Here is a 19,131-nt window from a genome sequence, read left to right on the forward strand (position 1 = left end):
AGAAAAATACTATGGTAATTCAGGAATAAAGGGAAAAATAAAACAAAAAATATACAATGAGCAGATATTTCTTAAGGGTGGAAATTAAATATTTGAATATGAAAGGCAAAAGAAACACTTTTATAATATAATAAGGACTATTATTCTAGGAAGTTTGCCAGCAAGAGGAATGAATGACTAAACAGCTTTCAACCATCCTAATATCAAATGACACTACAAGGATTATATCTTTGGTAAGTATGGTAAGTAGCACTATCTGCAGTAGATCTGTTAACTCTTATTTAGCCATCTAAATATTAAAATGTAGCTGATAACATCACTTCTATGAAAAGTTCTCTTACCTATCCACTCTTTCATTGTGTGCAAACAGTAATTTCTATTATTCTGGTCATCTTTTGTAACTAAGAAATACTTGATAAAGAACAGTGATTAAGTCAAGCTTTATTTCAGTTCTGTTCTAATTAACTGAGAATCCTTTAGCTACCTAATACATAGTAAATTTTAAAAATTGTTTGCTATGCAAAAAAGATAGAATTTAGTCTATTTACATAACTATCTGATCTACAGCTCAGGCAAACTAATAATGAAAAACAAGAGTAGAGCCCAATCACGCGGCTCACTGGCTGGCTGTTGACCCATGAACGAGATCGCGGTTCAATTTCTGGTCAGGGCACGTGCCCAGATTGCAGGCTTGATCCCCATCGTGGGGCATACAAGAGGCAGCCCATTAATGGTTCTCTCTCATTACTGATGTTTCTCTCTCTCTCTTCCTTACCCTCTGAAATCAATAAAAATATTTAAAAAAAGAAAAATAAGAGTAGATTGTCAACCCAATGGAAACATTACATTGGCCTGTGGTGACAGGAACTGCACTCTAAAATAGATTTTAGAAAATCTTGATGGTGTAGAATCTTTCAACCTCCTATAAAAATCAGTTTATGCTTTAACTTTTTTTTATATTTATATTTTATTGGTTTAATACAGAGAGGAAGGGAGAGGGATAGAGAGCTAGAAACATCGATGAGAGAGAAACATCGACCAGCTGCCTCCTGCACATCCCCTACCAGTGATGTGCCCGAAACCAAGGTACATGCCCTTGACCGGAATTGAACCTGGGACCTTTCAGTCTGCAGGCCTACGCTCTATCCACTGAGCCAAACCAGTTCGGCTATGCTTTAACTTTTAATTATCATGTATATGGTGAGGCAAAAGTAGGCTTACAGTTGCGAGTATGCAAAACAGAGTTTATTCTTGTATTATTATTTATTAATTATTGTATTATTTTCCATATGGATAATTGTAAACCTACTTTACCCCACCCTGTATATTGATTACACAACAACCTTTAACTCTAAGTTATAGATAATGCCAACATAATTTGGCTTTAGAATATATTTAAGCCTAAAGTCAAATTATGTAAATATAAGATTCTGGCAACTTCAAACAAAATAAAATATAGATTGAAAATCTTACTCAGAATGACTTAGAAAGTTGTTTGCCCAATTTTTCATCTGACTTATTTCTGAAATATCATAACTGATAACACAATGGAAATAAATTACTCCTTTAGCAACTTACTTCCCCTCCTGCCTCAGGGTCTTTTTGTTCAAGCTGTTCTCTCTTCCCTATAATATTTGTCTATTAGTTCTTTATCATCCTTCATATCAAGTCAATTATCATTTCCTCAAAGAAGACCTCCCTGAACTTGACTTACAGTTCTATGAACCGCTCCTTCAAAAGTTCCAATCATATATTATAACCCAATAGTTTGTGCAACTATTTGGCTAACATGTCTCTGCCACTAAAATGTAGGCTCCATGAGAACAGCAACCGCATCCATTTTTGTTTGCCATTATAAACCTGACATCTAAAACAATGAAGGGCCTGAATATTGTTTAAGGAACCTTAGCGTAACTGACCTCTTAAATCTTCCCTTTCATAGTACTGAGGTTTGAAGTTTTAATTTTCTAAGTAAATAAGAGAAAGAAAAGTTAATTTAACAGGAAATTAAGAGTAATAGTTAAACTTAGAGTGAGATGGTCACTATCTGCATTATCTACATTATTACTAAAGCATGGGTGGGCAATAAAGTCACTTTTTCTTTCTTTCTTATGTCTTTCATCTGACAGTGACATCCATCAACATTACTGGATCACAGAGACAAAAGATTTTACCCCGCTTTAAAATTTTAATTTACTAATTCTACATACTTAAAAATTACCATAGCTGATAAATCAGAAAGTACTTGTCCCAAGATCAAGTCAAATTTCAAAATTCAACATACTAACAAAAAATTCTGAAATGAACGGTATGAAAATTTGCCTATTTTATTTTACTCCCTATAAATATAAATTCGGTTTTTTTTAAAATCCTCACCTGAGGATGTTTTTCTACTGATTTTTAGGGAGAGTGGAAGAGAGAGGGAAAGAAAAAAAGAAACATCGATGTATCTCACATTGTCTGGTTGCCTCCTGCATGGAGCCTCACCAGGCCAGGGCCAGGTAGGAACCTGCAACCATGGTTCATGCCCTTGACTGGAATCAAACCTGAGACCCTTCAGTCCGCAGGCTGATGATCTATCTATCCACTGAGCCAAACTGCTAGGGCCATTCCTTTGGTTTTTAACAATATAATTATGTTTGAGAAACTGGCTGGTAAAACAATACTACAACTTTAAAATGTATTGATAAAATTTCATGTCCTAAAATTAATAATGTATGTCCCACATGTATCATTTGTACCAAAATATATGACCAATAAATCCTTTTAAAATAGGAATCAAATATGTATATATTATTTATGAATGTTGGGTTTATTAGTACAGTCAAACTTTGCTTAGGGTCAATAAAATTTCAGGATATACATTGATTTTCCTTTATAAACACAGAAAATTATTTTCCAAGGCTATAAAATTACATATTGTGCAGTTTAACATGTTTTCTGTTCTTGGGAATAGCAACAATAATTCAGGGATTATGTAGTTCTTGAACAGTTGGCCTTTTACCTTCATTGGATGGCTGATTTAAAACTACTGATTTAATTTGTAATATAGAAATTGTTCTATTGAGGGTTCCTATTCTCCTTTTTTAAAATCCTCACCCAAGGATATTTTTTCCATTGATTTTTAGAGAGTGGAGGGGAGAGGGGGAGTGAGAAAGAGAAGGAGAGGGAGAGATGTGAGATACATCAATTGGTTACCTCCCCCATGCTCCGGGGTCATGCAACCCAGGTACGTGCCCTTGACGAGAATCAAACCCACAACCCTTTGGTGCATTGAGCTGATGCTCTAACCACTTGGAGACAATGGCTAGGGCAAGGGTTCCTATTTTGAGTCAATAATTTATAACTTATTTACAAAATCAGCAATAATTTCATCTAAGTATTCAAATTTATAGCTTGTTCATGATTGCCTTGCAAATTTTAAAGATCTCTATCTTACCAAATAGTTCTAACTCCCTTTATGTGTCTATGACTTACCTATGCCTTTCCTTATTTTGAAGTCTGGCTTATTTAATCTATTACAGTCATTTTTAAAACTCAGTCTTTAATTTTGCTTTTCACAACTATTTTTTCCTTTTTATCCATTTTATGTTATTGCTTTTTATTCCCTTAAGTTTTGCTTATATCTTTATTTCCTTTTTTATTTTGCTATTATTAGCTTAATTTACTCTCATTATGTATATACACATATAAAATTTTCCTTCTATGGACCACTTTAGTTGTATCCTCTCACCCAAGGTTTTATTTTTTATTTTTTTTTATTTTATTGATTTTTTTTACAGAGAGGAAGAGAGAGGGCTAGAGAGTTAGAAACATCGATGAGAGAATCATCTATCAGCTGCCTCTTGCACATCCCCTATTGGGGATGTGCCCACAACCAAGGTACATGCCCTTGACCGGAATCCAACCTGGGACCTTTCAGTCTGCAGGCCTACGCTCTATCCACTGAGCCAAACCGGTTTCGGCTCTCACCCAAGTTTTGATGTGTAGTTTTTGTGATAATTTCTACTTGGTAATTTTTACTATGATTGCCTCTTTAACCCACAAATTATGTAAAAGTATTTTTAATTTCCTAGGTGTATGGAATTTTTAAAAAAATGCTTTATTGCTGATTTGTACTTTTAAAGCAACAGAGATCAGAGAATACAGTCCATCTGATTAAAGTAGTTTTGTGTGATTTTTAAAAAATTAATCCTCACTCTATTTTTTCCATTGATTTTTTAGAGATTGAAAAGGAGGGAAAGAGAGAGAGAGAAACAACAATGTGAGACAGTCACATCAATTGGTTGTCCGCCCCCCCCCCCCCCCCCCAGATGCCAAAACAAAACAAGGGCACAAGCCGCTGACCGGAATCTAGCCAGTGTGTATGGGCTGACGCTCTATCCAATGAGCCAAAATGGCTAGGACAAAGGAGTCTGTTTTAAAGACTTTTTGTGGTCTAATACATGGGCAATTTTTACACCTGTTCCATGTTGGAAAAGAGTACATAGCCTATTTATTTGTAAGAGCAAACTTGATTTTCCTATTCTTAACAATAGTTTTATGTTTGATCAATCAGTTTCATAGAAGTCTGAAAAAATTTTATCACTACAAATTTTCTATTTTATCTGGAGAGTAGATTGTTAGTTACTAATTAATGATTGTTGTATCAGCTGGAGGAACATTTATCGATCTATAAAAATGCTTTTGGCCTAAAATTGTATTTTGTCTGGCATTAATAATGCCTTACATACTTTTTCTATCACTTTTTCAATTTTTCCTTATTATTTTACTTTAGATTTGTTTCTTGAAAACAGACTTTTATTTTTAATCTAATTCAAAAGTCTCTGTTCTTTGACAATTGAGTTCAATGGACTTATATTTGTCCTGATTACCTGCTGTATGTTTTCTTTAAAGAAATTCTAAAGTTATTTAGTGTTTGATCAACACAAGGCATCTAGAATGGCTTTTGCAGTGGTCGGCAAACTCATTAGTCAACAGAGCCAAATATCAACAGTATAGCGATTGAAATTTATTTTGAAAGCCAAATTTTTTAAACTTAAACTTCTTCTAATGCCACTGCTTCAAATTAGACTTGCCTAGGCTGTGGTATTTTGTGGAAGAGCCACACTAAAGGGGCCAAGGAGCTGCATGTGGCTCGAGAGCCGCAGTTTGCCAACCATGGTTCTAACATATCTTTCTGAATTTCATGTTATTGCTGTCCAGAATTTTGGTATTACTTTGGTCCTAAGCATAAAATTTTAGGGTTTAGGTTCTGGCCAGGTGGGTCCATTGGGCGTAGCATTATCTCATACACCTAAAGGCTGTAGATTCAATTCCTGGTCAGGGCTTATACCTGGGTTGTGGATTGGATCACCAGCTGGGGTGTGTATGGGATTGATGTTTCTCTAGTCTATCACATGATATTTCTCTCTCTCTCAAATCAATAAACATATCCTTAAGTTAGGATAAAAAAAATTAGCTTTTATACTAAAATTTTAATAATAGTTTTACCAATTTATTTGCTTACCGTAGCTTCTTGCATCCCAGGCCTTCCTCCAGAGTTCATTTTTCTCCTTATTGATGTACACATCTTTTAGTAGTTCTTTTAGCAAGGGTCTTAGGTGTTAAGCTCTTTTATTCTTTGTTGACCTGAAAATATGCTTTTTTTTCCTCCTCTGGAATGGTACGTAAGTACAAAATTCTGTACTGTGTTATTTTCTCTTGATATTTTGAGGATATTAACTACCAGTATCTTCTGTGGTTATTAGATAGCAATAATGGCTTTATTAAGGCTCAGCAGAGTCCTAGTCTGCCACACTTCACTTTTGGGTGACACTGAAGGTGGAGGCTGTTTGAGATTCTGAGCCACAGTCTATTGAGCTGCAGCACATCCACCCTGCAGCTAACTTGGGGAACTTCAGCAGGATGGGGTTGGTTCTAGCAAGCCCTAGGCTCAGGGTGGGTGGCACTGTGTAATTATTATTGATGAGAATCTGTTGTCAAAATGTTGATTATTGTTCCTTTGTAAGTAATGCATTTTCCTCGAGTAGCTTTTAAGATTTTTTCTTTATCCTTAAAATTCTAGTTTCATTTGTTCTGCTTAGTGATTTATTTATTTATTTATTTATTATTATTATTTTAAATATATATTTATTGATTTTGTACAGAGAGGAATGGAGAGAGATAGAGAGTTAGAAACATCGATGAGAGAGAGTCATCGATCAGCTGCCTCTTGCACACCCCCTACTGGGGATATGCCCGCAACCAAGGTACATGCCCTTGACCGGAATCGAACCCGGGACCCTTCAGTCCCCAAGCCGACGCTCTATCCATAGAGCCAAACCAGTCTCAGCCTTAGTGATTTTTTTAATCAAGGATTAATATTTGGCTTAAATTCTAGAAAATTCTACATCATTATTTCTTCAAACATTATCTCTGCTTTCTATTTTTTTAAGTTTATTTTTTTTCATTTCTTTTTTTTATTATTAAATTATTATCTGTGTACATATCTTACCATTCCCCCGCCCTCCCATATCTGCTTTCTATTTCTAATCTCTCCTTTAGGAACTTCAAATAGATGTATGTTGGAACTCCCCAATCTATCTTTTTACTCTCAATTTCTCTTCATATTTGTGCTATTCTGTATTATTTCTTGTTTTATCATCTGATTCACTAATTCTTTATTCAACTATATTCAATACACTGTTTATCCTATATATTGTTTTTATTTTCCAATTCCCCCCTCAAAATCTAAATTTGCTTTATTTGATACCCACCTGTTTTTATTTATTTATTTATTTATTTATTTAGCCTCACATTGTTTTACAACTATGGATCATAGTTTAAAAGAAGCATATTAAAATTTTTCAAGATTAAAATCTTTTATTTCAGTTTCCTTGGGCATGAAGTCTCCTGTTTTGCTGCTTTTTGTTTATGTATTTGCATTTTTACTGCCACTGGACATAATTTTGTACTTGAGCTTTTTGAAGCTTGTTTTGCACAAGAGTTGTTTTCTTTTATTTCAATCCACAAACTTATCCCTTCTAATGAGATGGTTTTGGCAGTTGCTTCAGTCTGGCCCTTTAAGTCCATTTCAGATCTTTTATTGGTAACTTAAGTTTTTGGTCCCACACAATTATTTAGTTCTGCTTACTAAATCAAAGAATGGTGCTCTCCAAGTTTTAGTTACTGCTCTCTTTACTTCTCCCCTATAACAAGAACAATTAAATAATTTCCAACTGTAATCGTGGGAAGCTGCTTGGAGCTTTTTTTCCACCTTGGTTCACAGGTAGGTAGAACAATAATGTCCCACTTAGTTCATCGCTTCATCCTGATAGACTAGATCTATTGGCCTGCTCCAGGTGAGATGTGTTGGTCCCTATGTCACCATAGAAATTAAAACTCCAGTCCCATTGCCCATTTTTTAAGCCTAAATTCTTCTTGGGCCTATGGCGTCAATTGTAGATCCATAATCCATTTATGGTCCAGAGAGTTCTTTAATTTTTTAAAAAATATATATTTTATTGATTTTTCACAGAGAGGAAGAGAGAGGGATAGAGAGTTAGAAACGTCGATGAGAGAGAATCATCGACCACCTGCCTCTTGCACACCCCCTACTGGGGATGTGCCCGCAACCAAGGTACATGCCCTTGACCGGAATCAAACCCGGGACCTTTCAGTCCGCAGGCCGACGCTCTATCCACTGAGCCAAACCGGTGCTGGCAGTTCTTTAATTTTTATTGCTGGGTATAGCTACATGTTTTTTAGTTAGGTTTGTTTTTCTCCCATATTTTATTTAATATGTCTGTGCTTGAAATGATAGAGAACAGAGGTTTCAAAAAGCTAAGTGAACTTAACTTCATGACTAGAAGTCATTTATACTTATGTTTAAGAAACTTTGAGATAGCTGAAAAGAATGCATTCAACATACAATAACTTAGAAAATAACAACTTGGCCTTAAAAAAAAACACACATTAGAAATTTTGTGTATTTTACATATAGTTTTAGATCAAGAAAAAACTGTTAAGTTTTCCAGTTTTGAGTACTAAAATGAAACAATATGCATATATGTTAGTCCTTAATTAACATTAAAAAGTGGTAGGTCATGCTGAGTCCTAGCCCTGGGTTGTGTTCTAGTGCTTCACTTTTACATATTAAGAAAGCTCTTAGCTGGAAAAAAATATGCTTCATTGTAATAAAGAAAAAAGCTGGAGGTCATATTTAAGGTTTGTTAAGATTAGTTTAATCATTAACAATTGAAATATAATGATAAGTGGATAATTAGAGCTCATAAGCCCCCTAAAAGCTTATTTATGTAAAGTACACTACAAAGTTCTAGTTCTGATAAACATTATGAGAAAAAAGGTACAGTTTTTTAAATCTATTTGTTTTTATTAAATTTATTGGGGTGGCATTTAATTTTAGATTATAAAGTTCAATTATACATTAAGTTTATTTTCTTCCAAATAAGTTGATTTCCTTTAAAATCATAATCATGGGCACTCAAGGCATACATATAGATATATATGGATTTTAACTGTATCACAGAGGTAGAGTTTTCTTGGAATTGGAGGAGAACCGTGTCTTGGGGGGAAGAGTCAGAATCAGGGGAAAGGGAGGTAGACTGTTTATTAATACATACTAGAGGATTCTGATACTCTCCCCGGCAGGATATGTTCTTCTTACCCACCACTGCATATTCATCAATACCTTAGTGATCTACTGTTAAGGATGAGATTCATAACCTTTGTGAGAACTGAGAAGGAAGAGATTAAGAGACACTGTTCTAGGGTTTTCTGTTTAGCATCGTTTCTAAAAATCACAAGTAACAAAGAAAAACCAAGCTTCTTCAGTGTGAATGAAGGAAGAATAATTGATCGTGAAGCAAAGATGAAAAGAGAACATAACTCTACAATGATGCAGAGTAATCTGTACAGACTCCAGGATTGTCTCAAAGTGTGAGTATGGAGGACTTTTATCAGAATCTCCTGGAATATTAGTTAAAATGCAAACTCCCATTTCAAATATGCTGAATCTGAACCTCTAAATGTGGGGTTGCAAACCTCACTTTTAAAAAGTATCCCAAATTTTGAGACTTATAGCCAGAGAGAAGATTTATAATTACATTTCCTTTAACAAATCCAGAGAGAAAGAAACACCTTTTCTAAAATAATACTCAGCTTTACATTCTAGATAGGAGCCTGAGATACTACACAAACTGAGTAAAAATTCACATTTTCATATAATATTTTGTGAAATAAATTTATTTTGTTCAAGTTAGAATATAACAATTTCTTATTGAACAAGACATTAATAAAGATATTAATAAGCATTATAATTAAGAGTGGCTTGATACTGAAAACTTTATTTTAGATGGCCTAAGTTAACTGTGCTCAATTATAATTTATTCATAATTTATAATTAAGCATTGCTCTTGAGTTTAAACAAGTCCCTCTGAATTACAATGGATATTAACTTTGCTTGTTTTTTAAAACCATTAGGCACAAATTCCACATTTCCCCCCAAAAGATAAGGAATGTTTGCTTATAAATAAATATTCACCTTTTTAAAAATCAATTTCAGAATGAGGTAATAGGAGACAATTTTAAGACGAAAAATTTTAATGTATATAAATTAGGGCATGAATAATATAGTAAATGTTATAACTAATTTTTTGATTATCTGAGGATTATACATATATTTAAAGATAATTTTATTGATTTCAGAGAGGAAGGAAAAGGGAGAGAGAGAGATAGAAACATCAATGATGAGAATCATTTATTGGCAGCCTCCTGTACACCCCCAGGGGGGATTGAGACCACAACTCAAGCATGTGCCAGGACTGGGAATTGAACTGTGACCTCCTGATTCATAGGTTGACGCTCAACCACCAAAGCACACTGGCTAGGCTGAGGATTATATTTTTAAATCCACTATATTACTCTAAATCCAAGTTTCAGATTTCTGATGAACAAAATTGAAAGCAGGACTTTGAGATTTTTTTTCTCTGGGATATCTTAACTCTCCCAATAGGGAGAATACAAAAGAACTAACTATCTGAATAAGAAAATCTATTTCCACCTATGAAATTTGTTAGGAATACCACATAAAAAGAATACTAAGGAAGCAAATTACTAGTAACGTAAATCTTTTTTTTTAATTTAAACTTTATAATCTGTTTCAATTGAAGAGGATTTCCTTTGTCAACCACCAGGGTCCTGGAACTTCTTGGTTGGAATTCAGATATCCAGAATTCTGGTTAACTACAACATCTATTCTTTATGTAGTAGCTTACAAGCATCAAAGGCCACCCTCACCTGATGCTTGGCCGGATCTATGCCCTCCAAAATAGTCTTCATGTCCTCCTGCTTGTCCTGTGAAAGGAAAAAGAAGAACTCACGGATCTTATTCCAAAATGAAAATCACATTTGGCCATGAAGACCATGTGAATGACTGGTACTTCAAATGCTGGGCTTTATTAAACTCAGGCTCTTTAATGAAAAAGATTCTCATCAGTAGAGAACATAGTCCAGGAGCAGAGATTTTTCATGCCTTTGTCTCCCAATAATTAAAGCCACAGAATCAAGAACAATATCTTTTAACATCTAACTAAAGAAAATAGTTAAATGATTTGGAGACACCACAAGTTGGGAGAAAAAGTAAGGAAAATATTGTAAGATAACTACATAGTTATTTTTAAATGCATATAGTGCTCATACTTTTCAATTGAAACTTGAGAGAGAGAATATCTGTATTTTCTCTAGATCTAGACTCCTACCAGAGAAGTACTTGAAGGTGAGGTGAGAATAAAATTGAGGAAACAGTAATAAGCTTTGCAGTCACTAACCAGAGTTAACTAAGTTTCCAAATAAAAGAAATGTAGCCTAGAGAAGCCTTTATTCTAAGTCACACCTACCTCCTACCTGGGAGATGTGCTTACCTTAAGGGGATGCATGCTCCTACAGTAGAGATTTGGTGAGAAAGAACTGTGAAACAACTACATTTGCTAAGGCTCGCTTCCTCTCCCTACCCCACCCCTATATGATTTTCAACAAATGGCGATCCCCATTCAAATATGAATAATAAGCACAAAGTATCCAACATAGTACTTAAGAAGTTCCTACAAAAATGTAAATAATAAAAGTGAAATATTTCCCTATACTTAAAAAAAAAATTAAAGCACATAAATTGTTTTGAGCATGGACATGAACCAGGAGGTAATAGTTCGATTCCTGGTCAGGGCACATAACCCAGAATTTGATCCCCTGTGGGGGGCTTGCAGGAGGCAGCTGATCAATGATTTTCTTTCATCATTGACTAGAAGCCCAATGCACAAAGATTCATGCCAGAATGGGCCTTCCTTTCTCTGGCTGCTGGTATTGCTTTCGCTCTGGCCAGAGCTGCCTTTCCACCTTCTTACAATGCTCAGAGGCCCTGGCCATGTATGCAAATTAACCACCATCTTTGTTGGGTTAATTTGCATACCCACTCCTGATTGGCTATGGGCATCATGAAGGTACATTCAATTAGCATGTTTGTCTATTATTTAGATGTTTCTATCTCTCTCTCCCTCTTCCTTCCTCTCTGAAATCAAGTTCAGGCACTCAGGGATTAAGAAGCTATATAATATGAAAGACTAAAAAATTAACACTGATCCACCTAAGCAACTGGGAGAAACAGGGCCATAAAACAGAATATAAATGTTATACAACCAAAGTAATATAAAAATATAACTCCTGAGAATCTTATGGTACAAGATACATTTAATTTCTTTTTTCAGAATGAAGTCAATAGATACTGTCTGAATATTTGTGTTTCTTTGAAAATAAATATGTTCTTTAAAAAAATTAACAGAAGAGAACCAAGATGGCAGCATAGATAAATACCTGTACTTGCTGCCTCCCACAACCACATCAAAATTACAACTAAAATATTGAATACATAACAACTATCATCCAGAACCACAGGAAAGCTGGCTTAATGGAAGTACTACATTTAAAGAGGTTAAGAAAGCACATTAAGACTGGTAAGAGGTGTGGAGGCACGGAATGGGCTGGCACCCAGGTGGGCTACTTTTTTAATCGGGAGGGAAATACAAGCTCCTGCTTACTCTGAGCTCCAGTGCTGGGCGAGACTTGGGAAAACCCAGACACATATGGGGAGAACCTGGACTGTCCGGCATTGGGACAGGAATGTAGGGGTGGTTTTCTTCCAGATGGAGGTGCTCGAAACAGTCATTGTTCCTGTGCTGGGACATCTCCTGTACAGGACTGACTGGCAGCCATTGCTGTTTGCTCCACCCTGGAGATTCCCTAAGACCCTGCCCTACCCAATTTACAACCCCACCTATGTTGTGTTCAGCAGCTTTTGCATATGAATGGCTTGTCTTTTCACAGCCTACAACCTGCCAACAAGCTGCAGCTGGGTCAGGAGCCCCAAAGCTATCAAAAGAAGGTCCAGCCGAAACTAGTTTGGCTCAGTGGATAGAGCGTAGGCCTGCAGACTGAAAGGTCCCAGGTTCGATTCCGGTCAAGGGCATGTACCTTGGTTGCGGGCACATCCCCAGTAAGGGGTGGGCAAGAGGCAGCTGATTGATGATTCTCTCTCATCAATGTTTCTGACTCTATCCCTCTCTGTGAAAAAATCAATAAAATATATTAAAAAGGAAAAAAAAAAAAAAAAAAGGTCCAAGCCTGCACCAGCACCAGCCTTCCTTGCTTTCCTCGTCTGGGCATTCCAAACCCCATACAAAGAGGAGGAATCTGCAGATCCCTCTGTAGCTCCTGCTGGATGGCCCTAGGCAGTGGCTGACTTTGCATCTCCTTGGACATCCAAGATCCAGTGTATCCAGTAGTCAGTACAAGACCATACAAATTACAACTCTTCACATCCATAAGTAACACACTCAAGGGGCAGACTCAATGAGCACCAAAGGCCCACTGAAGTAAGTACTGCCCCAGAAGGGTGTCTCCTGCACAGCAGCTCTTCCATTGTAGACACAGCGGGTCCTCACAGCCAATTGGCCTGGAGGTCAATTTCTCCCAAGGATACCAACAGAAATCAAGGCTCAACTACAACAAGTCTATGCACACAGCCCACAAAGGGTTGCACCAAGAGTGTCCACCTTAGGTAACTGGGGAGGCTGAGACACTAGGTACACAAGGCCACTCTATCAATTCAAGGAGACTTAGCCGCTACCCAATACATAGAAACAAACACAGGGAAGCATCCAAAATGCAGAGACAAAGAAACATGTCACAAATTAAAGAAATGGAAGAAAGCAAACTACTGGATATAGTGTTCAAAACCACAGTTGTAAGGTTACTCAAGAATCTTCTAGAAACCTCTGAAGAACTTAGTAAGCCCTTCAAGGATCTTAGTGAGAATTAAAAAAATAAATAAATTAAAAAAAAAAAAAAAAGGAAAAGGACCAGTCAGAAATTAAGCATACACTGATTGAATTAAAGAATCAAGATTCAAAAGTAGACTATTATGCTGAAATTAATATGCCATGATGAAAAGAGATTCTACTGTCTTCACAAATGGTTTGAGAAACACCAAAACTCATCAAATCAAAAAACCTTTGACATGTTGGCCAACACAATGTTGTCACCTAAACATACTATCTACATATCATTAAGGTCTTTAGAAACTCTGACCCAATGCAGTCATATTTCATAGACAAGGATCATGTCTATAACAATAAAATGGTTGGGGGGCATGGAAACCAGGGAAAAAGACAACAAAGCAGGTCAAAATTAAAAGCAAGCAAAAAAAAAAGGAGTGTCTTATAATCCAAATTATACTGTTCAATAATTAACTATGCAAATTCTCCACCTTGAAATTGAGAAGTAAAACTGAAGGGTGGCTAGAAGACTGTAAAAGAAATCAAGCCATAAAGGCTTGAACTGAATGAAGTAAGCTATAGAGATGAGAACAAGTATGAAATATTAAAACTCTGCCTTCTGGTCTAATGAACAGTAATTATTGAGAATGGTCTATAGTTAATATCATTCTAGACCATTACTCATTGGTTTTAAAAATTTATATTAATATCTTAACTGATTCTGTTGCAGAATATTTTAAAGAATAGAATAGAAAACAAAGTTTTAAGCTCCTTTTAAAAAATTATAATATCAAAACCTTGAATTATGGCAAAAGTTAAACTCTAAAATGTAATTAAGGCTGGTCCAAATTATATTCCAAAGGTTTACTTACTTATACATCCTTATTTGAAACTAAGCATGAAAATAGTTCCCCAAAATGAAGGTGCCCAACCAACCCATAATAACATCTATTTAACTTAAAGAACTAGCAAACCTAGATATCAAGAACACACACATGGAATGCTCAAATGGACTATATCTCCACTCTATGCAATGGGAGTGGAAAGTCTTCCACCTGCAAACCACTGGGGGAAGTTACTATAGCCCAAAACAGATACTAGGAGATAGGACAAGAAAGATGTTATTGCCTTGCTAGGTCCAGCTAGTAAGAATTATCAATCATTTTTCTCAGGACTCAGTAACTGATACTGTCTGCTTTACTCATTTCTTATATTTGACTAGGTTTTTTTTTCACAACTCTCTGGCTTATAGTAAAGTCTGAAATTACAAAGTATATTTATAGGTTTTAAATACCAACTTACTATGCTTTCCTACACTTTCCACATCTTCTATAAAGAATGTAACTAGTAAAGGAACTAATATTAAAATTGAAATGTCTGTCGACAGAGTGCAAAAGCATGGAATAAGCAATATATTTTTAAAAGTTAAAATCAATATATAAAATAACTGAAAAGGAGGAAAAATAGAAAAAGTTATGCATATAAAGTTATCAAACCCAACAGTATTTTTAACAGTGAAAAATGAAAAGTCAAAACTTCACTATTAAGTGAATGGTTATGGTTCATTAATTTGATGAATATTATGAAAGAGTTATAAAAATAGACTATAATAATATGAAGATTATGCAAAAACACTGGAAAAAGTAGAGAAAACTATTATAATTACATGTAAATAAGAAATGCAAAGATAGATTGCAAAATAAAAAATAATTGTTAAAATAACAGTATTAATTAAATATTTAATTAAAATATGTATTTATCTGAGCCATTTCTAAATCTAATATTTTAAATGTAAAACAGTAAATTCAAACCTATCTATTCATTTAATGCAAATCTTCTAAAGAATTCTAATCACAAACACTACATAATTCCAGAAGACTATAGAAATAAAATATTTGGCCCTGGCTGGTTTGGCTCAGTAGATAGAGCGTCAGCCTGCAGACTCAAGGGTCCCAGTTTTTATTCTGGTCAAGGGAATGTACCTTGGTTATGGGCACATCCCCAGTAGGGAGTATGTAGGAGGCAGATGATTGATGTTTCTAACTCTCCCTCTCCCTTCCTCTCTATAAAAAATCAATAAAATATATTTTTTTAAAAAGAAATAAAATATTTGAAAATTTATATATAAAAGTCTAAGTGACCAAACAACTGTTCGACCATGTGACCGGTAGCTATGGCATGTACTGACCACCAGGGGGCAGATGCTCAACAAACAGGCACCGAAACATGGAACAGACTGATGAATCTCAGAGGGGAGGGTAGAGGGTGGGAAGTGATTAACTAAAGATCTTATATGCATACTACAGGCCCTGTACATGGATTTGTGCACCAGTGGGGGTGGGGGTTCCTCAGCCTGGCCTGTGGGGATCGGGCCAAAACTGGCCCGGTGCATGAATTCATGCACCTGTGGGGATCAGTCCGACATCCCCCAAGAAATCCCGGATTGCACAGGACAGGCTGAGTGACCCTACGGTGCACGTGCACTGGGCCTCTAGTATTTCATAATAGATTTCTAACTCAAATCAATCAAAATCAGTAAGATTATGCTATACACTAAAATACATTTAAAAGTTTATCTTTTTCCTATTTAATATTTTTAGAAAAACTTTCAACAAACAGGTTAAGAAAGTGACTATGTTGCAGAAAAATGGAAGAAGAGAGAATTCAGGTAAGAATTTGGAGGATAAGAATATTAAATTTGAGCCGAAACCGGTTTGGCTCAGTGGTAGAGCGTCGGTCTGTGGACAGAAAGGTCCCAGGTTCGATTCCGGTATATTGTATATTGGTTGCGGGCACATCCCCGGTAGGGGGTGTGCAAGAGGCAGCCAGTCGATGTTTCTCTCTCATCAAAGTTTCTAGCTCTCTATCCCTCTCTCCTCCTCTCTGTAAAAAATCAATAAAATATATTTTAAAAAAATATTAAATTTATTTATAGTATCTAAGCTTTTATGCTCTATCCTATTTCTTTTTTTTTCCTACTCTATTTCAAGTGGTGAAATATGACAATTCTTAATTTTTATAGATGACCCAAAGCAACTTTAAAAAAGGAAAAAGATATAGGAAGAAGGCAGAAGATTGAGATCTACTTAATATGTCTCTCGTCATAATCCTATATAATAAAAGGCAAATATACAAATCGACTGAACGGTGGAATGACACGTTACTATGACACACACTGACCCACCAGAGGGCTGACACTCAATGTAGGAGCTGGCTCCTGGTGGTCTGTGTACTCCCACAGGGGGAGCACTGCTCAGCCAGAAGCTGGGCTCAAGGCTGGTGAGCACAGCAGTGGTTGTGGGAGCCTTTCCTGCTACTGTGGCAGCTCTAAAAATATCTGACTTCGGTGAGCAGGCTTAAGCCATCAGTTGAACATCCCTGAGGACTCCCGGCTGAGCTGAGGGAATACACAAATTTCATGCAATGGGCCTCTTGTTCTCAAATAAAAATTAGTAAGTACACCTTAGAAATTCGAATTGATGGGGAAAATCCTAATTAATAATAATGAATGCTAGTGTTATTATAATATTTAGTAATAGTAGAAATAGTAGTATACTATACATTTATTTTAGTCAATAATTATTTTCCAATAATCTCAGGTATCTATTTGGGAATGTCTGCTTTTAGAAATGGTTTAAAAGACAATAATTGCACAGTTTTCCCCCCCAAATAACTAAAACTAATAAATTTGATTCATATAACATATCTTATACATTTTTATGAAATATATAAAGAAATTTTGTGAGAAATTAGAAAGCAGTTTAAAGAACCTTTACAAAATAAAAATGAATCAAAGCACCCATTTCAGCAAGAAGCATAAACCTTTAAGTGGGATATGATTTACAATTCCCACAGTTGTAAGAAATATTACATACATAAATCTGCCATCTAATTTAAAACTTTGAAAAGCCAAACTGAAAAACACTAAAAGAACAGAAAAATAATAGAATACTTTAATAATGTTAGAAAGATAGCTTTGTTTTTAAAGTCAAATTAGAGAAACAAAAGAAATCACTCAAAGTGATTTGACAGGTTATTCTTATTTTGTAAACATATCACTGAATTTATAATATTTCTAATAATGGGCAATTTAAAAAGTGTAAGAATGTCAATTGGAACTGGGGTGAGAATAAAAATCTAAGCATTTTAAAATATTATTAATAAATGCAATAAACAAAGAGCCAAAATTTTTAAAGTTAATTTATATAAAGCATATAAACTATAGATCTTAATTAGATTTTTCTAAATGTTAAAAAGAAATGAATGAGAATTAAAACAAAAATATTTGAAATTAAAAATATCTTACTAAATCAGCCCCTGCTTGAAGTAAAACATCTGCAACATCTGTATGTCCATTTTCACAAGCATAGGTCAAGGCTGTGTCTCCTGTTGCTGTTGTAGCATGAACATTAGCACCTAGCAAACAAAAAACAATCATAAATTTACTTTGTGAATTATACATTATATTAAATAGTTTAATTTTGCAATTTCATGAAACTGATAAACTTGAAGTATGAAGCCCCACCAGTATGGCCCAGGGGCTGAGCATTGACCCATGAGGTCACAGTTTGATTCCTGGTAGGGCACATGCCCAGCTTTTGGGCTCAATTCCCAGGAGGAGGCCTGCAGGAGGCAACCGATTAATGATTTTCTCTCATCACTGATGATTCTATCTCTTTCTCCCTCTCCTTTCCTCTATGAAATCAATAAAAACATATTTTAAGAAATTAAATTTGATATGGATATTATTACGATAGCATTTACTATGATGGCTTTTACTTCACAATAGTCCTAAATGTTAAAAACAAAACAGAACAAAACAACAACAAAATACTTGATGAAACTATTGGTTTGTGTTTTAAATATCCTAATTTTCCTTAAATATACTTTGTAAAAATGCTTTTAGCTATACAGAAAGAAACTATACCAAATGATTTTAAAATACAGTAAAGTCTGCCTTCACATCCTCAGTAAGATATACCCTAAGAAATGAAAGAGCTATAAAAACAAAGCAAAAATATCAGTTTTCAGAAATCATATTGGTGGTAGTGTTGGATTGTATTCTGAGACAGTTCCATAGATATTGTGATAAAATAAAATGAGTAATCCTTTGGTAAAAAGTGAAATTTTTGGCATGATTAAGAGAAAACACAGAATATAACATTGCTGAGGTTAGTATTAGAAGTATTGACGTGAACTCATGATATATTTTATCTATAAGAAAAAGAAATATTTCCTAAATCTGATCAACTATAAAGACCACAGACAATGACAGACTAAGCAGAAATAGCACCTTTAACTTAGATTATGGTCTCTAAGTATTATTTCCTACTAAGTGGAATGAGTGCTTCTTAGAAAAAATGATTGGTTCCAAGACTGGGGCAAAAGCTGCAAAGATGAGTATATCAGAAAGCAAAGAAACTTCACCTTAGCTGTTTTGACTCAGTGGGTACAGTGTCCGCCTGCAGTCGGAAGGGCCCCAGGTTCAATTCCAGTTGAGGGCATGTACCTACCTGGGTTGCAGGTTTGATCCCATGTGTGCTGAGGCAACCACAATGATGTGTGTCTCTCACATCGATGTTTTTCTCTCTGTCTCTCCCTCTCCTTTTCGCTCTCTCAAAAAATCAATGGAAAAATGTCCTCAGGTGAGGATGAACAACAAAAACACAAAGAAATCTCAAAGACTATAATGAGATCATATCAAAAGAATTTAGGAGATAATCTTATTGACCAAAAATAGTTAAATTGCCAATACCTTGTGACAATTTTTACATAAAAACAAAAATGAGGACTGTGGTGTGAT

General features: G+C 35.2%; 1 protein-coding gene across 6 annotated transcripts in view; it reads right to left on the bottom strand.

The window, feature by feature from the left end:
• LOC311623135 (ankyrin repeat and KH domain-containing protein 1) overlaps positions 1–19,131 on the bottom strand; it is a gene marked incomplete at its 3' end in the record, with an annotated part of 113,716 nt that overhangs the window by 49,677 nt on the left and 44,908 nt on the right. For 3 of the 6 annotated variants that reach the window (XM_084884921.1, XM_084884923.1, XM_084884922.1), the window contains exons 10-11: positions 17,635–17,744; positions 10,300–10,356 (exon numbers count right to left, since the gene is read on the bottom strand). In XM_084884921.1, coding sequence (XP_084741047.1) covers positions 10,300–10,356; positions 17,635–17,744 — 167 coding nt within the window. Of the gene's footprint in view, positions 1–10,267; positions 10,357–17,634; positions 17,745–19,131 lie in introns of those variants that run through there. The other 3 variants (XM_084884924.1, XM_084884925.1, XM_084884926.1) reach the window with 2 other exon arrangements.

This window comes from Pipistrellus hanaki, assembly GCF_964339955.1.
Source record: "Pipistrellus hanaki genome assembly, chromosome: 5".
In the NCBI taxonomy this organism is placed as follows: domain Eukaryota; kingdom Metazoa; phylum Chordata; class Mammalia; order Chiroptera; family Vespertilionidae; genus Pipistrellus; species Pipistrellus hanaki.